Source organism: Lutzomyia longipalpis, chromosome 1 (assembly GCF_024334085.1).
Source record: "Lutzomyia longipalpis isolate SR_M1_2022 chromosome 1, ASM2433408v1".
In the NCBI taxonomy this organism is placed as follows: Eukaryota; Metazoa; Arthropoda; class Insecta; order Diptera; family Psychodidae; genus Lutzomyia; species Lutzomyia longipalpis.
In genome coordinates this window covers 27833149-27858348 of record NC_074707.1, presented here as the reverse complement: position 1 = coordinate 27858348, position 25200 = coordinate 27833149, and the positions used below count along the sequence as shown (strand labels likewise).

General features: G+C 36.0%; 1 protein-coding gene across 2 annotated transcripts in view; it reads left to right on the top strand.

Annotated features, from left to right (window-relative positions):
• The window catches only part of LOC129797437 (uncharacterized), a 165271-nt gene that overhangs the window by 127125 nt on the left and 12946 nt on the right, over positions 1-25200 (top strand). For both annotated transcript variants that reach the window (XM_055839991.1, XM_055839992.1), the window contains 9 exons: positions 9704-9910; positions 10583-10728; positions 10817-10967; positions 12195-12325; positions 12729-12888; positions 21629-21850; positions 21931-22068; positions 23302-23958; positions 24049-24186. In XM_055839991.1, coding sequence (XP_055695966.1) covers positions 9704-9910; positions 10583-10728; positions 10817-10967; positions 12195-12325; positions 12729-12888; positions 21629-21850; positions 21931-22068; positions 23302-23958; positions 24049-24186 — 1950 coding nt within the window. The remainder of the gene's footprint in view (positions 1-9703; positions 9911-10582; positions 10729-10816; positions 10968-12194; positions 12326-12728; positions 12889-21628; positions 21851-21930; positions 22069-23301; positions 23959-24048; positions 24187-25200) is intronic.

Genomic DNA, 25200 nt, shown 5'->3' with positions numbered 1-25200 from the left:
CCCCAGAAGCGCTATCTCCATAAAAATTTCTGCCAGGGGTTGGTGGATGACAGTAAAAGAAAGCGCGCGGCAGCTTTTTGAGGGGAGGAGGTGAATGAACACGAGTCCAATCATATTCTAATTAACTCAATCCACCAACTTTTCTATTTCATTTTATTTTGCCACCCTCGTCCACCCCGTAAAAAGCTCGACAGAAACCACCATAGAAAAGTGACTTTTTTTCGCATCCCACCCATCGTACAACACCTTCCTTGTGCTCAGTCATTTTCGCTGCGAACCCTTAAAATTTAACATCGACTCCCCGTTTTGGAGCATGACTTAATTAAAAATGAAGTCGTATAATTGAAAATCTAATTTAGTTTTTTTGTACTTCACAACCATAGCGCTTCTCTTTTAACATTTCGCATTTTATACATTCCACATCTTCAAACACTTCACCGTACTTTGCAAAAGACTTCCTCATGAGTGTTTTTTCCAGACGAGAAAATTCATTTAATGTTGCAACACCGACGTAATATAGAAACAAACGTGAGCACGTAAAGCGACAGAGTGTTAGCTTTTATGGCGAGGGGCAAATAATTTATCAAAAGATTGTACGTTATTTTAAGTTTACTTAATTTATGAATAAATATTAATTGAAATACCAAACATTGCTTTGGCTACTCATTGACCCATTAGCCCAATAATCAAGTGACATTAAACTGCATAAACTGCAAATTAATTTAAATTCAATACAATTATTTGGTTTAAGCTAGTAAAACGTTCTATTATTATGCAAAGCCTAATTACCTACATAATACATACTCTATCCAAAAAAAAACCTTGCATCAAGGTTATACCGGTTTAACAAAAACGTGAATAAAATTTTGGTAGATTACTTGATTAAATCGCAGGTTAAGTCTCTTTTTGTGATATCAATAAATAAAAAAAATAATGTCGTGAACATCAGAAATTAGTCGCCCCCCAATGTCAGCAGATATTCCGTAAAAGTGTGGGTTTCAGAAAAGAAAACAAAGAAAGAGTAAATCGTTTCTTTTTCTTTGCCCTCAAGAAAAGAAACACGAAAGATAACCCCCTTCAGGGTTTTTTTTTCCATTCTCGTCATTTTCTATCGCCCATTTCTTCATTCCCTCACCTTCTTCATCGTCCACCCTCCTCATACCACCTATCAGGTTTTTCTGGCGTCAACCGAAAAGGGGTAATTTATTCAAACAGTTTCCTTCACGCCATATGAAAACTATCGCACGGAAGACTCCAACAGACTCCTCTTTGCTATATGGATAAAAATATCTCTAACCCAAAACCATCGTGCAGGGCAAAAATTAGCCATCCCACCCCCATAATTATTATACTGTCTTGTGGGAGGCCACGAAGAGTTCACCTTTCATGAGAGGGTTTCATTCATATGATTCATATATATAATTAGAGACCCGTTGATTTTGGGAGACACATATACAGCAAGCAAGAGGATATGCATTTCTCTGTGTGAGCAACCAACTACCCATAGCAATACACTTAGCAAATAAATACCAGATATTACTGCTGTCACTTATTTGACTTGCTCCACGATGGCACTTTAATCATGAAGACATACACGCTGTAATTTTCCACCGACACTTTTATTATTCTTCATGACTCGGGAACATTTCTATGCTCTCACTGGAGTGAGACGCGCAATTGACATTAATTCAATATTGAAGCTGCAGTGCACTCCCCAGTGATATTCATGCTACATTTCGTGCTATATATACAGACAACAACCCGGGGATACTATTCGGGAGATTGCAGCAAAATTCAATGAACATTTTAACAATGATTTGCAGAAAATATTGGGAAAATTCTTCAACTTTATTTTTTGTTTGCAATATATTGAAAATGATTAGATAAAATTAAAAGATTTGTTAAACGAAAGAAAACATTCATGTATGATGAGTAGAATGCTCATTATTTCACCAAAGTTTAACCAACTACGCCCTTATTTCCCGTAAAAGTAGTAAACGCCAAATACCAACAACCATTAAATCTCTATTAAGCAAGCACACCTTCTATGCACCTAAAAATCCAATATCTATCTTTAACCCCATAGAATCAGCAATGTCTCTGTGTAGTGAATGGGTTTATTGCTATGGCTATAATTTTGTATATACTTAAGGCTGCTCAAATCTTGATTTATCATGAATCTTATCGAAAAACTCCCAAAATAATATTTCAAAAATTTCCACACTGTCTCAAACCTTTGGACATTTCTAGGATTTTTTTATAAGAAAAAAATGACTCTCATTCCCAACTGACCCACATTTTATCCTCCCAATATTTTATCATTTGCCATTGGCATGCGCCTTGTGGTTTGTAATAAAAAATGAGCGTGTGGTTAGTTTTTCAAACCGAACCGGCATTCAACTCTGTGGTCGCATCTTCACTTATCTCAATGTGGGGGGTAAAAATTTTGCGATGTGCCACAAATTTATGGGAATAAAATGAAATAAAATATGTTGAAGAGTGTGAATGGACGGCCGGGTGTGGGAGAATTCTTGGGGTTTTTTTTTTGGCAGCAAACTTCCCCTCGGCAAACATTCAACACCCACATTTGGGAGTGGATGGACCGTGCGTTATGTAGAAGGAAAAAGGGGTTGAAGATTTAATGGTACAGGGTGATAAATCACTATAGAGAGTGTGCAAAATGTGTGGCATCTTTTTCTCATTCCGCTCGTCTGCCCTTCTGTGGTGGCCAGGATATTTAGTGGCATTGAGTAGATGACATCGCACCAGGCGAAAAGGGGTGTTCTTCTTCACTATTTCCCCATTTTGGGTCCCCATCGTAGACGTTAGTTGAATGTGTATGTGTATGTACCCTGAGACATAGGGATTTTTCCTCATTTTCCATTCTGTGACCCTTGTGTGTCATCTACATAAAATATACATAAATGGCACAAAAATAGGGAAAAAGATATGGCGTCGGGAAAAACGATGACGTTATTGTTCCCACGACGAGGCATCTTGTGGCATTCCTTGCGGCAACCTCCCCTCATCGACCCATCCTCGCCGTTGTCTCACTTCCATCAGTTATTTGATTTATTATCGTACGATTGTCAAACACTTCCTTAACGCTTGTTATTTATGAAATTCACACAGAGTATGTCCCTCACATTGTCTCACCCCGAATCCATCCAATTCCCTAAACTCCCTGGCTGAAATGTGGATCCCGAAAAAAAATTCTACCAAATGCAATAAAATATAAAGGAGAGGTATTGAAGGAAAAAAATCAGGAGCAATTTTACAATATTTCTTCCAAGTTGCTGCTTTTTGCTTGGGATTATGATATAGAGAAAACACCTAAAGAAAAGAATGGCAAAAACACCCCTCTCAACATTATTGATGATTATTTTCCTGTCATTTCTTGTCTCTCGTCAGTATCAACTTTAAGGTAATTTTCCTCACGTGCTTCACATAAACTCAATTTATTTTCCCACCCAGAGGGCTAATAGTCCTAAAACTCTCGAGACCGCAAAAGAAAGGATGTTTAAAGTCGAGGGGGCAGAAACTGAAGAAAGCAAATGAGAAATAATACTTTTTATCGTATTTTTATTCTGCCTATGAAACTCATGAAGTTTGCATGTATACCTTTATAGCAGAACAAAATACAAATTTTTAATTTGCCTCCTTTACCAAATGTGAAGATAACGAGATTCAATGTACTGAGGAGTTTTTTGGGGCACTCCCCCATTTAGTCTTCCATGTAGTTTTTCAATTATTTTTTATCAGTTTTTTTTTTCAAAAATTTTCAAACTGATCGTTTCTGTGGAAAATCTAACATGCCTCTAAAATGAATAAACTCCTTTGCTCTCATACCTAAGCATCTGTATTGTTTTCAGCTACGTAGTTTTATGGAAAATATAATATTATTTTAATAACAGCATTGTTCAAACATACTACATTAAAATTCAACATTAATTTGCCGAGCTCTATATGAAAGATCTGGTTTTGAATTTAAACTCAGACTCATTCAGTTTGTATTCCTCCATAAGCTCATTAAGTCTTTATTTAATTTTCTTAATAAAATCATATTTATTTTCTTTGCTTTACCCCTTGCTAATGATAATCTTATTTTCCAAAATGCCATGCTGCGATACCGCGGGAAGCTCTTAATAGTAGAAATAATTAAAATTTCACTTAATATTTTGGGGAAATCTTTGTCACTAATTTCCCCGGAGGGGACTCCTTAAAGTCACTCCTCTATGGTGTCATTAGTCGTGAAGCTATATAGAGCTTGTGTCGTATATAGAGAGCGGAGGGGGGATAAAATTGGTGTGTACCATGAAAGGTGAAGAAGAATAGAGTAATGACGGATACCGGAAGCGAATATCATTTTGAATATAAGCCTCAGGTTTCAGCTTTTATATGTAATTGGGGCTCCTGGGCTCACATATATTAGTGGTTAGGGTAAGGATTTGCCGTTTCGGTGGTGGAGAGGAAGTGTGAGAAGAGATGGTGGGTGAGAATGTATGCGAAGTTCCGGTCGTTTCAAAAACATACCCACCCTCATCCCATACCATCTTGCAGGGCGCACAAAGGGCGGGTACGGGGGTGAGCAACCTCGTCCGGAACACCATGGTTTCCGGCCTATAAAAGAACATTTTCCTCACATTCAGATCGAGCCGAAGTGAGGAGAGAATATTATTCAGTTCATGTGAATAAAACGTGTGCGATATTGCCGGAGAAGGAGGTTGATGAGATGGATTTGGATTTGTCCTGGGCACATCGCCCTATATATGGGGGTGTATGGGCAAAGGGGGTATATAAGGGACGTCAAGGGGGTTCCCTTGGGGATTTCTCCTTCCTTTTGTTAATTGAGTGAAAAGGAGGTGAATTCCAACACTCTGGGAAAATATTTGCCTATCCACCAAAAATTTATATTGAACTCCTCTCTGATTGAACTTGTCTAGCGGTTGGGGGTGGTACTTTATTGGATTTTGCCAGTGAAACCATTTCGGTTCAATTCCATGCAATCTCATGGTGGAAAATGGGGTGAAATTCAGCACAAGAAATTAACAATGGTGAAAGTATCTTAGCAGATGTCACCACAGCCAAAATATCACGCAGCTTCTTGATTCTGTCATCCGTGACGACACAAATTAAATTAAGAGGGAAATACTAAAGGATTCCTGTGAGGACTTATATACGAGAATCTTTATCTAATTTTCCTCAAGGCCTCCCTTGGGGTTGGGCTTTCCAAAAGAACCATGGGGGAGGGATAAAATCATTTTCAATGTGGAATTCACACCACGCCAAATTACATTTTGTAGTTCAATGTCACATTCAATTAGAGCAAACAATATTCTAATAGGCAAAAGAGGCAAAAAGTCTTCTCGCACTCAGCAAACCCCTCGACACTTCTGTGTACATTACTTACATATATTCCCAGGGAGCCCTCCACCCTCTGTGGTATGCCTTGGATTGTATTTAAAACAAAATGCAGTCTTTTAAGGGGATTGGTAATTGCATAGACTTAATTCCAATCCACTTGGAAGGAGACAATGGTGCTCTAGGAGGGTTTTGGCTGCTATAGAGCTCCTTGATGCCTCCGCCATGGAAGCTTCGCAGCATCCAATTTTGTGTTCCATCTTGAGTTTCAAATGGAATTAAAATTATCACGCTATGGGAGCTAACGCTGATGGTTGCGCGAGAAGAAAAGACGAGGGATTTTTGTGTGCTCTGGGATGAGATTCAAAACAATTTCCTCTTGTTTTCTCCCCCACTCCCTCTCGGAAAACCAAGGAATGCGCTACATTTGGAATTTGCTATAAAGTATTGTGTTATAAAATGAAGTGACTATTGATAGCATATCTTGTATTTTAATACGACCAAAAGTTGAGAAAAGATACATTATAAATATTTATGGAATACAGAAAAGAGAAAAAACTTTATTATATTTCGATGCTTATCTTTATATACAAAAAACAAAAATTTTCCTTTGAGGCGAAATATTTCGCTTTGAAAATAACATTTAATACACTTTTATTTATGCAAAAATATTTTCCCATTGAAAGAATATTTTTGCTTTAAAGTAAGGTCCTTGGTGTAAACCAGAAAATTCTCAAGAGAAATAGAATAATATTCAATCTACTCTAGCAAATAAAATTTTATAGAACAGAAAAAATCTCATAAAACAAATGATCCATCACCGGAAAAACTTATGATAAATTATATAACTTTATGTACATTACATTTATATAGGTCATTGAAAAAGAAATTGTTTGATTCACTATGAGATAAAATAAAATATATAAAATGTGCTGGAAATTACTCAATCAAAAAAACTATAAAGAAGAGTAGCATGCATTGGAAAATTATATTTTTATTGGAAAGTTAACCCTTTTGCGTCCTTATTCTTATAAAACTGTTACTAAAATCAACAATGTCTTTTAAAAATTTTAAGTTTGACATGTCGTTAAATGACTTTACATATAACAAAAGCTCGATTCATAATTTTTTTTTTTATATTGTAACTACACAAGAATTTGATGGAAATGATGTGAACACAAAAGGGTTAGATGTATAAATCCTAATAATGCTAAATTCTACACTACATTGTATTTATGAATACACAAACAATTCCCTTAGCTCTTGCTCGTTATCATTGGGGATTTTCTATTCAGCTAGATGCCCCCTCCCTGATGTAATTTATGTAAAGAGTGATAATTGAATAATATACGTGTGATGATGAAATGCGAGTTTTATTGGTTTCCGCAGATAAAAGTCAATAAATACAAAATAATCAAATATAAATGTGTGTATTCCGGATAGACACCAAATTTTAATTAATGACCATACGTACATAGGTGCGCATTATGCAATATATTTACGTATTTCCGTGAAAATGTTCTCATCCAGGAAATTCGCTCTCAATATCACGGATTTTCGTGTACATATTTTTACAGTATCATCAATATATTGATGTCAAAACATTGATTTATATGACTTTTTGTTTTTCCTCATCTTCCTCCTCTTCCCCACTCCTTTTGCTGTTGCGTCTATTTCACCAAGTGCCACAAGAGACGCCATTTGAATACCAATCAACTATCTATTGGAGGGAGCTTTTTCGGTCTCTCCCCTCCAAGGCATTCTTCCCGTATTTTCCTATTCACACAGCGTCTTCCAGCAAGAATGGGTGAGCTTCAATATTCGGACAAAAGCGTGCTCTTGTAATCCAAATTTGTCAACATTTGGGGAAAAGTTTTCCCTCACAGCCGGAAGATGTAAAAGTTGTATCTCAATTGCTTTCTTCATTCTTTATTTTTCTAATTAATATATAATTTGCTTCCCTGCATTATTACGTTTTTTGTTAAATATTTGAATACCTACGTTTATTTAAAATGACTTATAAATATTTAAATGAATTTTAATGATTTAAAATTATAATTTGAAACTAAATTTTCATTAAAAAAAAAACAAATCATTTAAATTTAATTGAATCAAAATAAATTTAAATAAATTAAATTTATACATAATATGGAAAATTACAATACTGTGACTGATAAATATTTTTGTCAAAAATTTAACCGAGACATTTTTGTTTTCAAAAATAATTTCTATTTTTTTTAATCATAAAGCATAATCAGAAATCAGGCCCTGTACACGACTCAATTTTTGTATGGAATTCTTTGGTACAAAATGAAGTTGGACTGCGCTTTTTTAATGAATGTTTCAATCTCAAATCCGTTTGTACCATTAAATTCTACAACTAATAACCTATGAGACAGATTCTCAGCGTGCGATCAGGATTCTAAATGTCAAAAAATCAAAATTTTATTATCAGAGGCGAAAATTTCCCATACAAAAAGTGAGCCATTTTTGCTCTTCAACTTCATAAAAAAGTTGACCGTGTACACGGCCTGTCAGAAATCATTTGAGATGGATGAATACTCTCATTCTCACTTATGTCCCATTTTTTAATGAGTCAGATGCTGCAAAAAGTCTAAATTGAATTGAGCTCTACAACTTTCTCGATTCTTTTGTTTTAAATTTTAATTGAGAGTTCAATTGTGCTATAGACTTCGTATAACATAATTAATTAAGTTCTTCAATTATAAAAATCAGTAGATTAAAGAAATAAAGTAGATTTGGAAATTAATGAAGAACAGAATTTTGTTCAAGTTTCAGTTTTGGTGACACTATCCATATATACAGCGATAGCGATCAATTATTCAATTTCGAAATTGCACCGAGCACAACGTTAAGCAGAACATGCAAAAGCGAGATTCGGATGCGTTAATGTGAAATTACTTAAATTTCATTTCAATTGAAAAGCATTTATCTCTCAATTGTCACAAATAGAATTTGACCATTTTTTCCAGTTCAGCTGCTGCCAAATAAAATCAATTACATTCGATAGTAACGCAAATGAATGAATAAAAATGCTTTTCTGTAGCATGAAGCGATGTGTTTTTTCTGCAATGCCTTTTATCTCGTGGGCGCAGGAGGGTTTGGCACAGCTAAAAATATGCAAAAATGTATTTACATATATGTCGGTACACCACCACCTACATTCTCCCACCCGTCTGCCCATTCAAGCGACTAATAATTTCATGTGTCATTTGCAGAAAATTCCGTGCATTTCATTCCCTTGCACACTTGCCGTGGACACTAAAGTGTTATATCAGCTAATGTCTTTTAAACGATGACAGAGCATATTTAACTTTCGTTTCCAGGTGCATTTGAATCTCCACATACACGGGGTGAGGGTATTACGATGAGCTGCATCTCTTTCATGTGGGTGAGATTGCAACCCCCACTTGGTATTTTCGATGAACTCGCACTGAAATCGAAGTTTCAGAGAAAATTCTCACTCTATATCTTCAATTTCTCTGATTTAGGTTCTTTCTGCTACAACTTTTCACTTTTTATGCTGAATTTTCACCTCTGTGTGATTTTTTCTCACACGAAGAGTTATTGCAATCCGACATTTATTGCTATGAATGAAAAAAAAAATGAAAAAAAAGATTCATACGATTAATGCGAGAGACTTTTGCGAAAAGTTTATCATTCTGAAAAAATTTCATTGGCTGGAAAAGTCGCATTTTGTATCAATCAAGAAAGACAACAAAATTAAGTGTATACAATCTAAGAGAGGCAAAAGAAAATAATCTATCGAAAATTTAAGATGGAGACGCCTGGTATTTGGACGAATAATTGGATAGAGCTGTAGAAAATGACAATCACCTCCGAAAAGCCTTTTTTGGAAACTAAAATTTTCGCAGAACAACAATAACTCTATATTATTCAATAATTGAGTCAAAAATTAGAGAAAAAAAAGTAAAAGCATATACACAAAATATTCAACATAACTTTTTCTATGTAGATAGTAAATCTGCATAATGTAAATGAGTTTTGTTGTCGTCCGAGAGGCATAATTGCATTAAATTTCAACGTTGTGCATTAAGCCAGCAGTCATCGAATAATACATATTTTCAAATGAGCCCCAAACCCCTTATTTCTCCTCAATTTAATGCCTCAGTAATGGCGCAAGTTTTAGCATTTTCGACATATGGTAAATTATGGAATATATAAATTTTTGTGCCATAATTAACATTTGTGCGCAACCAAGCTTCTCTTGGTGCCATTGGAAAATTATATTACCGAGGGAAATGGATTTCCTGTCCATGGGGGTGTACCATATTAACGCATTCTCCTTTCTGTGTTGCAGGACGCCCAGAGCCCAGTGTTGCATGGTACAACGGTGTAATGCCGCTGTCTACGGGCACGGGAGTTTCCATGGGACGGCACGTGACGGTGAACCGATTGGAGATGAATCATGTAACCAGAGATGCTCTCAACAGTACCTACAAATGCCAAGCATCTAATACAAAACTCGTACCACCCGCCGAACGGAGTGTTCGGTTAGAAATGCTACGTAAGTTTTTAAAAATTTATTTTTTTTTGTTAAAGTTGCGCAGTAAAGCTTTAATTTTATCAAAGACAAGAAACACTATTGTAGAACACGGAATGGATTGCAAAATTTGATTATAAATTTAAATGAACGACAGCACATCTAATTGAATGAGATAAAATTCAATTTTCACAATTCATATAACTAATTAATTAGCAAAACAAACCAATCATTCTAATTAACAGAAAGTTTATCATAATTTTACAAATAGAAATTTATCAGGTGTGGTCACATTAATTTTAGTATATGTATCAAAAGAAACATAAAACTTTATATCAAATGCATGTGAAAAACTCATGAAATACAAAAAAAATCGACATCTGCGTACCGATTCGTGTAATTAAATTTTACCACAATAAATTGTGCCCACAGCAAAGCATATTTTATGTATGTATTTTGGGTAGGAATTGTTATGAGTGATTCGCAAAAATGGATCGTGTGGTTAAAATTCCTGAAGCCCACAGGCAATTTTTATTGCTAATTTAGCATTGTATTTTTCTCTTCTGCACATAAATGTTGTTGTTTTGTTTTTTTTCCACATAAAAGGGATATGTTTAAAATAAATTCCCTGGAAAAAATTCCAATGCACATGAAAGGGCAAAAAATATATATGGATTTTTTTCGGTTGCTTTGCAGTAAAACCACTAACAGTGAACATATCGGATAAGCCAAGACAGTTGGTGTCGGAGACAGAGTACAGCTTAAGGTGTGATGTCAATGGTTCCATTCCTGATACTGAAATCAAATGGATGCAGAACAATCGACCATTCAAGCGGGGAAAAGTAAGTGGCACGGTGTGAATGGCGCACCACATAAAAATCCATATGTGGTGGTTGTGAGATTTAATTGGGGTAATTTCTCTTTTGGTAGATAAATCAGATTACAAACTCCAGTGTTGCAACGTCTGTGCTCACCTTTCGACCTGCGCCCGAGGACGATGGCACAATTCTCAAGTGCGAAGGCTCCAATCCACGTCTTCCAAATTCAGCGCTCGAAGATTCCATGGTGATGAATATAATGTGTAAGTTATTCTCCTTCTTTGCACTTCCACCACTAAGGGGTAAATAAGTCATCGAATAATGTTATTTCCATAGAAAAATAAAAATTGACCATAATGCAGGTATTTTTTTGCTAGGGAGAAAATTTAAGGAAAATGAGAAAAACAAGCAATAAAAAAAGAATCATTGCGTACGGTACGAATTTCAAAATATATGTATTTCTTTTATTGCTATTCTGTTAGTGATTCGCCCTTGTAGGCATTTCCATCTGCAATTTATTCTTTATTACTCCTACATATTTGTGCTCACCCGGAGAAATTTCCCCACAAATCCTGTTCATTGTGTAGGTGGGTGAATCCGTTTTCTTGTGTTTACGACAAATAATATAACTTTCTCACCCACCACTTAAGTATGTGCGAAAGAGATGAAGGAGTACTGCCATGACGAAAGGTGAATAGACCTGCGAAAAGTAGGAAAAATACAATTTTCTTGACGGATGTTTTTACATTACTCATAACAAAAGGCGACGTATAAAAAGCTAAATTCCATTATCTTAACAAACACCTTGAACAAATCTTTAAATGCTTCACATTTTCGAGGTTCTAAGAAGGTACTCGAGCCACTCGCACTACATAATGAAATTTCTCTTCAAGTATGTCACGAGAGACTGCCAGAATATTACCTACAAAAGAAATGCATGTAATTGAGAAGGAAGTCAAAAGATATACCTACTTGAAAAAAAAAACAGGAAGCTAAAAGCTCTTTTAAACATTTCACGAAATCATGGGGTAGAATGTGAAGTTGAATTTCACAAAAAAAAATTTTTAGTCTAATCTTCCTGGTTTGTGGAACTTAGAGTTTTTATTTTATTATTTAATTAGATTGCAATCTATGTAACATGTACATAGGTAAAACCATAAAATAGATACGTTAAGAATGTACTAAATTTAAATTGAAATGCTTGGAAATCAACAAAAAAAAATTATATTTATTTTTTGTTTAAAAAAAACACAAAAACCTAAACAATTTTGCTGAAATTTTCCCAAAATAAAAATCAAGGTAAAGTCTAAAAAAAGAGACTTCTATTTATATGTCAGATATGGTACTTTTAGGGGAGGATAAGTTAGAGACGTTAGAGATAAGGGTATAGGGAAAAAATGGCAGAGCATTAATTAAGTGAAATAGGTTGAGATGGAAGAGATTGGTGGTTAGCAAATTCCCCAAAATTGATCGTTTTCCCTCCAATTCAGATGCACCGCAAGTGAATTTATCTCTGGGATCAACGCTAAATCCCGACGACATCAAGGAAGGAGACGACGTGTACTTTGAATGCCACATAAAAGCCAATCCCAAGGAGCACAGAATAGCGTGGTCACACGATGTAAGTATATTTTTCATCAAGGTCCTTTTCTGTGTCCCATTTACATCGCTAATTGATTGAGGAGCTTCTCGCTGCTCTGTGAGAACTTTGTGCGCCACGGTAAATGGCAAAAAGCTCTCTTGGGAAAGCCCGCAATATACTTTTATTTCTTCGGTGTCACGTTCTGTGTACCAAAAGAGATGGGTTCAGAATAAGGGAGGGTTGGGGTGCGAGGGAAGTCGGTTGTAGAAATGGTTAATTAAGAATGAAACGAAAGAGTCGCGAATGGTGCGATAGTGTTATTTGCAACTTGCAAGCGCAGTCAATTAATACAAACTATTTCGAAAGTTGATTGCAAGCAAAGTCTTTTAGCGCAATTTTCCTCGTCTCACCTTTTGGTTACTCACTCATCTCAATTTTCCAGGGAAATCCAGTGGTGCAGAATGTAACATGGGGTGTAATAATTTCAACACGCTCCCTCGTTCTACAGCATGTGGCACGATATCACGCAGGTCAATACACATGTGCTGCAGCCAATGATCGTGGAGAGACACAAAGCTCACCTGTCACCCTACGGATCCACTGTAAGTCGAACACATACATTTCATTCTCTCCCCCAAATATATAAATCACAGAAAAGCGCCTCCAGAGCTTCCTAGCACACAAAATACTTCCATCAAATCCACATTTTGCTCACTATCTGCTGCTACATATGCAAACTTTAACTTATATTTGGATGAGTAGGAGTTCCCAATAAAAGCTCATCGTGGGATAAACTACAAGTTTGTTGTTATTTTCACAACATGTTGACGCAATTCAAATGTATTAATTTAGAGAGCGTTTTAGCTTAATGTATAGCGAAAGCAAAGAGTACCATTTGCGTGTAATTAACTCTTTACAGTGATGCTTCATATAACTACTATCTAATTATGTACTTACTAATTCAGTTTACATAACATTTGATATTCATGAAAAAAATATAAAAGACTGGGGTGAATTAAGTTGAGTATCAAAAAAGCTTTAAGAATTATTTTTCCCGGCATAGCTCATTTACCACTAATACAGAGTATGACAATTACAAAAACTTATTAAATAATTTTGGCCAAATGAACCCTGGTTCCCTCTAAAAATTATAATAAAAAAAGTAACTAAAAAAGATTCACAAAAATCATTTTAAATTTGATGAATTTAGAATGCACGAAAATGAAACTTTCTGACACAATTTCCCAATTTTTAATCCTTAAATATTTAATCTATACCACCGTGGGGAGGTAAAAGTTGTTTCTTAAAGGAAAATCTCACTCTGTAAGAAATTGTGAGCTTATCGTGAGAAAAAGTGTTAACAGGACAAAATTGTCTCGTCTAGTGAAGAAAAATGCAGGAAGAAGTTTTCGTCAGTTTTTTTTTCGGCTATAGCAGTGCTGGCAGAGGGAGGATATGCGAGCTAAAGAGCAAAGAAGTATGAAGAAGGTTGACGCTTCCCACGGGAATTATTCAAGAGCATCCCCAGTTTGTCTGGAAAGTCCCAAAAAGTGTGTTTTATTCAGCAATACTCGCGACCTTCCTTTTTTCGCAAGATCCAATGGATTTTTCCTTCTGCCTTTTTCCCGGAAAAATGGATGATACAATATTTAAAGAATAAAAATCCCAAAAAGGCATTTGATGGAAATTTTATTGTAAATTTTTGAAAACAATCATTAATTTCCTGCAATATGACTCATTTACATATTCTGTTGGAGATGAGATAAAATGCAGATACCAGATGCTCTTCCTGGGCGGGCAACAATCCAACAAGTATTTTATTGTCTAATTGGGAGAAATATTCACAAAGTGTCTCTTAAGATAATATGTTCCATGACACAGAACTCCCAAAAAGCTCACATGCCACCATATTCTTCTCCTCCACTGCGTTCTCGTGTGCTTTTCACATTATGGTAAACGTATGAATGTACTAAAGTGTTGTGAAATTTACATCCAGCTCAAGTATACATATTATTGCAGTAGAAACGATGGCGCAAAACAGCTCTAACACCCACCCCCACTTTGCAATATGCACAAAATAAAGTTTAAAATTTAATTCACATTGCAAACAAGATATAAATGAATTTTCTTCCACGTGCTCTCCGAGATACTTCGCCACTCAGCGAGATATTTTCACCAAGTATCTCTTATGAATTTTGTGTGTGTAGTGTATGTAGGAAAGTCATATTTTTTAAAGAAAACTTTCACAATTCGCACATCAAAAGACGAGATTAAGTTTGTGTCAGGGGATCAAAGAATAAAGTACATACGTATATAAAATCTGAAAAGATCCATTTTATCGCAAATAAAATTCAGAGAAATATTAGAATAGAATAGAATACTAAACTTATTTATTTGATCTTTTAGTCATACATTATTCAGATTGAAGGCTTTACGAGAGAAAATCATATTTCTTACCGTAGGTGTCGTATTATTTCAGTGACTCTGAAGATTCGTGTCTTTTGGACAAATCAGAATCAAAAGGAGAATATTGTATAGGTAGATGGATATTTGTGTGGGTGTCTTTTGGGTTGCTGGCTCGATAATGATCCATCATATTATGCTGTCATAATTTTATATTCAACATTAAATTCGAAGAATTTCTTTTTATAGATTTCAAAGTATATTTTTATCTAAAATCTTGATAATACTTCAGAAGGGCTTTTACATCTCACATTTTATTTTGAGTGATTTTGAATGAAAAATTCCCTTCGTTTTTAATTTTCATTTTTTGAACAATATTAAAAACTATAAAAGAAAAAGAACTTTCAAAAAGTGCAATCGTAACGATAGTAAAAGAAAATCCCAAAGACAAATATTGAAACAGGTGAGAGCGTATAAATTTTCGAGGGTATGTATGTATGGAAAGAAAGTGTCTGCTGTGAGAATGAAAGAAAATTTCGGTGTTTATTCAACACCAGTTTTCATTATGGCTGTACTCGTTGTCTTTTCATCAAATATTTATTAGTGCTCAGAATGAATATTGTTTGGGTGTGCTCTATCAACATCCTCCGCCCTTTATTGCACCCCAATTCCCACCCGTGTGCGCCATGGACGATGAATAAAGGAAAACTTTCTATAGTGAGGTACCATTTGCTTTAGCTGTTAACAACGAGAAAATTTTCCCTTTTGTAACGAGGGGCAATGAAATCTTTGCCATTGTACTATCCTCCATACTTCTGGATGCTTTTTCATACGCCACACCATAGTGTAATTATTGATTCCTCCTTTATATTCATTATCCTTCGACTTACAGCTCCTGATGGTGATTTTATCACCCCACAACGAAAATTCATCAATATTGTATATTACTATATTTTCTCTAACCTCTCCCAAAGATTTATCGATATTTCACGAGTCCTTCCACCTTCTGGTGCTTTCATTAACTTGAGCACAATTTTGTGACCATTTTACTTTTATATTCATAATATAAAATGCGATGGAGGATATTTTATGTTGTATTTTCGCAAGATTTCTTCTCAATAAGAAGAGTTATTAATATTTAATTCCAAATGAATAGCGACATTAATTGACTAATTATGAAATTTATATTGAAAATAATTAAAATAAAAATACTTTTTTCAATGAAAATTTTGATTTTCTTCATAACAATTTAATAGGCTTGCATTCAGGTGAAACTTTTCAAATTATTGACCTTCTGTGTTTTTCTTCATAATGTAAATTAAAAAAAATTCTTGATTATCAGATTTATTAATGACAATAAATAATCATTTTTAAAAGAACAATAAATATTGAACCAAGAATGACAAGAAGTAATATAGAAAATTTTTCTATTCTGCATAGTTGCAAAAGAAAGTTTGGGTATGTGTGATCATGTGTGAAAATACCATGAAAGGAAAGGTCTTAAACCACAAGATTAAGTCGAGGGGTGAATGAGATGAATGTTGGCAACATGGATGTTAAAATCCACTTTTCATCCTTTCATGTGCTATGTAGTTTGTGAAAGCCACCCACAAGTCAATGTGTTTTGGGGTAAGATTTTCTGTCAAAGACTTCTTTTAGCCATTCAAGGCGCGCTTGCCGAAGAGCAAAGTCGTGTCTCCCCGTATTCCACAAGAATTTCTCAACTTTGGATTCATTGGTGAGCACACCACGAAATGCAGAGAACTTGTGAAGAAGGCGTTATACCCCTTCATGATGGAGAAAAAAAAGACAATATGCTACCAATACGCTATTTTAAGGGATAAATCACGTGTTAAAGGAGAAAAAGGAACAACTTATTGGTGGGGAAGCTTTGTGCACTTCGGTATTTTCTTCCTTCTTTCGAATCCTTGCAAATTGGAGGGTGAGAACTCTATATGGGAAAAAGCACGATGGAAGAAGTTTTGGATGTGGAAGAAAAATTCACAACAGTCAGGGAGAAGATTTGTGAAGAATTGAAATTTCGATGCAAAAGAAGAAACGAAAATGGAAGAAATGAAAATCCCCTAACTTTTCAACCAATTCAAATTGATCTCTTCTCTCTTGTGCGATAGTTGTTGAGCTAAAGGAACTTTCCTCATCTGTCAGACAACTCAAGCAAAAGCTTTCATCCAAGTAAGGATTTTTCTGTAAGTCAAAAAGTTTCTTTAGGGATTTTCTAATTCATAGTATGCAATTTACCCATAGAGGGAGGTTATTGTAAGCAAAACACCTGTTCAAATTAACATTGCACTTAAATCCACTTCTTAAATGAGTAACTAATGAAAACGCTTCATCCACAAATTTTTCCTTTTTATGCATCAAATCAAATCAATAGCTACATATATACAATACAAACCTAGCATACCTATGTTTTATGTGCTGTATTTTAAGGATTTCAAGCAATCACATCTAACACGTGCACCATACAGCCAATGAGTGCAATTCGGATTTTGCAGAGAACTAACTGGAAAATTAAAGTTATCTTAACTAAATTACTTGAAGAGTAAACGCAAGAATTACATACACGTACAGAAAGCAGCAGAAAAGGGTAGAACGGAAGGAACAATTTGCTATTTAACTTCGAAAATACGGAAAGTTTTTCCCGTAGCGAGATCTTTAATTAGCCAGTTTGTCGGACGGAGACAGGACTAATGGTCACGGTAAAAGTTAAATATCTCTGCTTTTTCACTCAATCGTCTTTGGATGAATTCAAGAAATCCCTTCGGAAAGCTCTGCCCTCGCACATTCACAACTTCTGCTGCATATAGCACCCATAAATTGGTGTTGATACACAGATCAGAGATAGTGAAATAAATTCCCAAAGTATTAATTAATGTTTTAGAATGGTGTAGAAAATGGGTATGTATGTAGGAATAATCTCTCGGTGTATAGGTATGTGTAAACTATAGCACTTCCTTGGGAACAATTTCAGAAGAATTTTCATTGGGTTAATTGCAAACTTCCGTCGATATCTTCACCACACAAATTCTTCCGAGCACCAAACAATCAAGGTGCATAGTTGAGAAACCATTCTCGAAATATTCTCAACCCGAAGATTATGCATAATTCCGCACCCTTATGCAAAATTTAGTGCATGATGCTATACGAGAAATGAGATTATTCTCTTGCTGCAGCATCTCAACTTCCTCGAAGAAATTCCAAACCATATAGCCACTCAAGGGACCAAATTTTAAAAGTTATGAATTTTGAAGATATTGCGGCCGAGAACTTTGTATGGCAGGGTGTTAATTAATTCTCCAGGAATTGTCGCTATTAAACTATTAAATTACACATAGTATAGAAAAGATTATAATCTTTTTAAATTAAAAGTCATTTCGACGAGACTTTTAAAATAAATCCAAATGATTATTGTTTTCAATAATCCATATTTCATTCTTAAGATTTCCGGTTTTGTCTGGTAATGTTTCATTTTCCCATAAATTTCCCCAAAAGATTAGGTTTTTCTTTTATACTAATTTAATGAATGCCTCAGGTATTTACTCGTGCTGAGGGCTAATAATGTACACGTGGAGGTGGGGTCAATGTGTCACAGGAAGTTGATGTTAATTGGTAAAGTGAAAATATATGAGACTGATGGTCAATTTCCGTGTGAGGCGTGGTGTCATACAATATTTGGATGAGCTGAGCATATCACCTGCTTTCAGAAAACAATCACCTGGATAAGGTGGGTGGTAATAGAAATGGCTCTTTCATTCACATAAAAGAATATAATGAGTTGTCACTCACAAGCACAACAAGCATGAGCAAATATTGAAATAACCTCTTCGTTTGCTCGCTATCTCTGAAATTCTATGTACAAAATAATTGATTTATGGAAGATTTAAAATTAATTGCTATATACTGCAAAATTATTCATCAATGTGAGATGAATATTTTGGCAATAAATCCAAAAGTCTTCAATCATTTTCAATAAATTCAACGCAGCAGATTTTTCTCCACGCACACCCAACACACATAAAAATGATTCCTTTTTGGCCCATTTTTCTCGCACCCACGCATCGAGGGAATTCCTTTTACAATAAATAAAATAAATCAACAGCAAATAAGAAAGTAATAAACTGTATTAAATTGTGGCGGTATATGTGGGTGGACGAGGGGACTCACACGAAACTTTATTATTCCATCCATTGAATCAACTAACATACAAAATTGTTTATTTATTTATTCCTTCAAATCTCGAGATTTTCCGATTACGCACATTCCGCCCCGTCGACCACCCCCAAAATGCGGATTGGGAAGCCAATGTGAGGGAAGAAAAAAAAACGAAGCAAAAATATTGCGGCCTCGGTACCGCGAGTTGGGGGAGTTTCTTTCGGTATATATAACGCACGGACGTGAAGATTAGGGTTTGGTTGGGGCGGGCAAAAAATTGCGTAAGATGTTTTGAGAAATCGAAAACAAAATGTACTGTGGCAGTCTGCATATCGCATGGTGAGCAGAATAAATTCACAATTGACGATTTCGTTTTCCTTCCACACTCGGATGGTATGCGTGCCCTTCCAAGAACCCACCAAAAAAACCCCCGCGTGTAGCCCAGGAATTTTCACGCAGTCTTTTTTTGTGTGTTATTTTGATTTGCTACCCCTAAAAGATGTGAAGCTCCACACGAAGACACTCGCGCATTATAGTTGAAGATCCCGCAGTATTTGGCAGCATTTTCTAGCGTATCCAGATAAATGATGTTTTTCAACGAGTGAAATCGTGCGCGTGAAAAATTATATGAGTATACGACCCAAAGTCTAAATTGAGCTCCCAAATTCTTCAGGCACGAGAGCTTGTCAAAGAGACGCGCACGCAAGAAATATGACGAGGGACATTGACAATGACTGCGGAGTATTAAGTCATTAGAACCCAACGAGAGGGACGCCACATCAGGAATATTTTCCTCAATAGAGGGGCTGCCAATTATGATTTTTTTTAGATTAATAATCAATTTTAGACAACAATGTCTAAATGAACCTTTGCTCACAAAATGTTTAGCCAGACTTTATCCATTTACTGAATCCATTCGACTTTTATCAAACAGCACAAAGAACTGACCCCTGTTAATTTAAAAAATTTTGCCTATTTTCAATTCAGTTCAGGACTAGATTCAGATTTTTGACTCCTTTTAAAGTTTTAATATCCTTAATACTCTTTCTTGGTATTGCTACAAGTGCACTTAATTAAGCAAATTGCATTGCTCTCTAGAATCAAACCGCAGAAATTAGCAACCCCTTAGATGCGGCAATCCTCCACGACGGGGGTAATGAGGGTTGTGTGGTGTGCCGTGAGGATGGCACATGGATGTTAGATGAGGGGAGAGAGCGTTTTTTTGTGCCTGTCACATCACACAATATAAGCTTAAAATGATAGCTCAGGAACCATCTGGAGCCCTGAAGGGTGGATGTCGGCATTTTTTTCCCAGGCGCCTCTGCGACCCTCTCAGCAGCCATCCTTGTCCACCTCTTTCGAGGCAATTCTTTCCTCTCCTGTCATTTAGCGCGCTTTTGTCGGCATCACCATGAGCCTACACCTCGCCATTCGCTCCCAGTCCCGCGCAACAATGACAATTTAATTTTACCCACCCATCGGCAGCCCACACTCATTATAAAGAAATGAAACACACAGTTACACACTCGCTATATAAATTTATATCATCATTAGAGATAAAAGACTTACAACATTATTGCAAAGTTTATTTTTATAATGGTTTTACTCTTATTAGATCTTTCCTGGCAGGCAGTTTTTTTTCCACAAGGTGACTCCCCCTCATCTTTTTTTTTTACCTTTTCATCCCGCACGTCTCGCAATCTTTAATATTAATTGAAGAATAAGGAGTAATTTTATTTATTATGAAATAATTTAATTAACATTCACTGGGGCTCTCTTTGCTAAACACGCACAGTGAATTGGATACGTTGTCATGGGGGATACCTCTGAGGCCACTGGGAAAAAGCTGTGCTTTATTCAGGAAGGAAAAGCTAATTAGAAATTCCAAAATGAAATATGAAGCTCATTTTGTGGTAGTCAGAAAAGATTTAGTAGGATAGTTGGGGAAGGAAAAAAAGACCAAAGCCAAAATGCAATTATTTCAGAAGGATATTAACCAATCCTTTGACCTCTCTCTGCTGCAATACATTGTGCAGAGTCAGGGATTTCCCATTCACACCCGAGAAATCATGTTGGGGAACATTTAAAAGTTAATGGCTTTGGCACAAGTGCCAGAGCATGAGTCGAAGGCAAGTGTGAGATACACATCCTGTGCCAGAGGGGAAGGATCAATACGCTACTCTGCATCCGGGATAATCAATAAGAGGAAAAGGGAAGTGCGTTTCTTAGGCGCAAATACCATTTAACGCTTAAGGCCATTCAATCAAACCCAGAGTTTGTTTGATAATTGAGTCGTATTTTCGATTGGAAATTTCAATTTAGCCAATCTAGCTTATTTGCAAATGACACATATTTACACGTATTGAAAATTCGAGGAAAATGTGCTTTGGTACATGTTTCAAAGGTATAAAACAACTGACAATTTATAAACTATTTATAAAGTACATTGTATTAAATTGTAGGAAACACAAATTGTACGTAAAGTAAACTAATCAATGGATTTTGCGATATTTTTTCTAAACTATTTTAATCAAGCAACACAGATACTTAATTAGCAAAAGTATATAATTTCGACGTCCTTTAATTTATTAATTGTGTGCATTAAATGATCATCTAGAAAAGAAGAAGCTTTTGAAGCAGCTTTAAAGCTTTAATATTTAGCTGTGATTTATTCCTTGAACTACCCCAACTCCGGCTCTTCTCACCCAACATGCTATTATGGATATGAAGCAAATATGAAGGTGAAACTTTTCATTTCTCTCGCAGATTCACCAGTTTGTTCAGCATCAAATACAGGTATTGTTGGAGCTTCCCTGGAGGAATCCGTAAATATCCCTTGTCGCGTAAGCGCAGATCCACCAATTGTGGACTTCGAATGGACTTTCTCAAGCAGCGGAGAGCGCTTCGAAGTACCTCCTGGTCACTACATCACAATGCAGAATACCCAATCAATTGGACACGGTGATTCATCGCATACGGAGATGGATGGTAAAAATTGAGGGCGCATTGCATTTGGGATCGGATGGAAAATTAGTGTCACATGACTAATCCAGGGATTTCTTTTGCAGTGCGGAATTCCATTGAAACTGTTAGTGAGTTGGTGTATACGCCGAAGAATGAAAGGGATTATGGCACTCTTGCATGCTGGGGAAAGAATTCAATTGGGAAGCAGACAGAACCATGCATTTTTCAAGTTGTTCCTGCAGGTAACTTTTTCCATCACACACACCATACACCCACCATATCCCCCCTCCCATTCCCCCATCCTTACATAATTCCACCACAAAAGAGTGGATTTGTGAGAAAAATTCATGGGGCTGGAACTTTTCCTGTAAAATCATGTTCTCACATCCCACATCTCTAGCCTACACACACCACATAAGGGCGCATACATGAAGTATACTAAAAAGAACAAGAAGACAGAGAAAATTTCCTGCAATTGTTGAGAATTTTTTTCCATGTTTCATTGAGGGAAAAAAACGTCGAATTCAATCCACATATCAATAATGATTCATTTGATTATATATTTTATATTTTATTTCGTTTGCACCCATTTATGAGAGAATTTTCTGGATTTCCACCAATGCAAAAGTTTCTAAACCTTAAAAAACACCCCCTACCATGTAAATCATTTAAAATCACGTGTGTCAATTGGAATTTTCCTCTCACATCCACAATCATCTATTTCAAATCAAATTTTCCCTATTTTTCCACTCACACCCACTCAATACCTCCCACCCACACATATCCATAGTGCGCAAATTTGCAGCACATTGCCAGCAATTTAGGAACATCCTCCAAATTGCTTGACCTCCATAACTTTTCTTCATCTTCGATTTTTCACCCAAGGAATCTCATTCTTACACCTCGTGTGATGCTGAAGAAAAATTCCTTTCTTTGAAATGTTTTCAAAGTGTTTTTTTTTTGTGTGTCCCCTCCGCCGAATGAAGAGATTTCGGGATGGGAAAATTCACCGAAAATAAGTGTTTCGGCATTGGGGCAGCCAAGTGTAAATTTTCCATGGAAATTTTCTTTAATGCCAAAAACCCAGAGTGAAAGCTCTCAATTTTATTTTCCATTCTCTTCACCGCCCCGTTTTTCTCTCAGATATTGATTGTATAAAATGTATAAAATTCATACTGGATTTTTTAGTATCTTGTTCTGTTTCTTCTTCTGCGAATTTATCCGAGTTGAATTGAAATACAATTTATTGATATAGGATTATTCTGTTTGTGACGGAGAAAAACATATTTTTTTTACAAAGGAATTAAAGTCAAGGACCTCCTATGATAAACAATTTCTAATTAAAAAAAAAAAAAGATTTTTGAACTATTTTTAAAGTTTATCATTTTTTTTTTAGAAACTCTATATACTTTCTTATTCTCAGTTTGATCAACTCTGAAAGGGGGAATATCTGATTTTCTTCGTTTCTTTTTCAGCTAAGCCATCACCTCTGAGAAATTGTACATTGCGCCCCTATCTGATGTCATCGACACAGCAAATGAGTGGCTCAAGCAATTTGTCCACGTTGCAAACTGGTCAGAATCATCGTGAAAGCAATTACATCAATACGCAATATGTTAGGGATCGTGATGAGAGGACACATCAGCCGGGAAGGGGTAATCATAAAAATTCAACGGGACGATGGCGCGATGGTGAGGGTGGTAGGAGGGTAGTTCGGGAAAAATCCAAATTAAATTCAGGCGCGCGAGCAAATGATCAGAGAATATCGAAGAGGCACGCAGAGGTTACGGATACAAAGCATGTACAAGCGGGGGAGGGTACAACGGCAAATGCTACAGCTGAGGAGGTCATGAGCTCAGGCGTAACCCCCGCAGTTGGTGTCGGGGAGCCACGGATGCAGTTCCTCAGATCTGAGGCACGAATCCCCATTGAGTCTGGGGGTGAGCTAACGCCATCGATGTCGGCATTTGAAACTGCGCCCACAGCCATGGAGTTGGAATGTGTGGCTGGCTATGACGGTGGCTTACCGCAATTTTTCATTCTCGAAGCTTATGATTCCCGGACGAAAAAACTCCGATTAAATGTTTCAAGTGCCTTTGTCGACATACCGCTCTTTAGGATAGACTTGGCAGGTATGTTTGTGTATGGGACACACCCGACACACCCCCTTAGTGCACATTGTATATATATAATGTACCATACCTCGATATTTCTCCTTCCAGATCTCACCCCATCGGACTCTGCATACATTGATTCAACCCCCATGCTCCATCTTGTCGCATACAGTGTAAATCAGAAGGGACGTTCAGAAGCCACCGTACTGGAAGACATTGCCATAAATGAGGCGGAAAAGAGAACAGGTAAACGACAATTTATCCACACACTTTGATATTTCCTCCTTCTGATGTCTACACCCTCCCACCCGCCCCAACCCCTTCGTACTCTACTTCATCACCCACAGTGCCATTTTAGCTGTACAATCCCTTATCTGGCCAACCAATCGACAGTTGGATTGTTGACTCATGTCATTGGTCAACAATAATCATTTTTCTGACACTTTCGTTTAACACCCCCGCACTAGAATTTTCCCAATAACGGAATCCCAGGGTGATTTTTACCCCTCAAGACAAATCCGATGACAAATGGCAAGTCAGACGAAAGCTCTATTGGTTTATTGAGAGCTTTGTGCAATAATGGGGAAATTGCCATTTAAAATAAATCTTATTTGATTGTTTGACTAAGGATTTATTGAAGAATTTGCAATTTTATTTAACTTGCATCATAAAAGGTCAATATTGGATGAAATTTATTAATCTCAATAAGTCACATTGAATACCAGAAATTGATGTTTTTTTTTCCATTTTATCATTAGTCATACACAATCACTTAAATGCTATGTACCTATACCAGTTTTATTTGAGATGGAGACTAACAAAACGAAATTAGTTTTGATTATTAAGTTGAATCTGACGGAATTAAATGTTTTTGGCTGACGCAATCGGAAGGATTAATCCTACAACACCAAAAAGAAATTAGTTTTGACCAATTAAGAAGAAATGAACAAATTACTTTAAACGAATTTGGAGAATTTTTTTATCAGTCATCCTGAACTTTATATTTCTTTTAATTTTACAGAAGTATTAATCTCAAAATTTCATTAAATGATTTAAAAAGAAAGCGAAGAGTAAGAAACAAATTAAAGAATTTCTTATAGCTGAATGATTTTCAAGACGCTTTCAGGTGATTGCTACTTAAGAGAGAAGATTAAATTAAAAATGTTGGTTCCCGAGGCTTTAAGCTCATTCGTCGAAGAAATTTTTTCCAAAGTTGTATTTCTCTTAAATGTTTTTTTTTCTCATTCTCTTTAAAAGAAT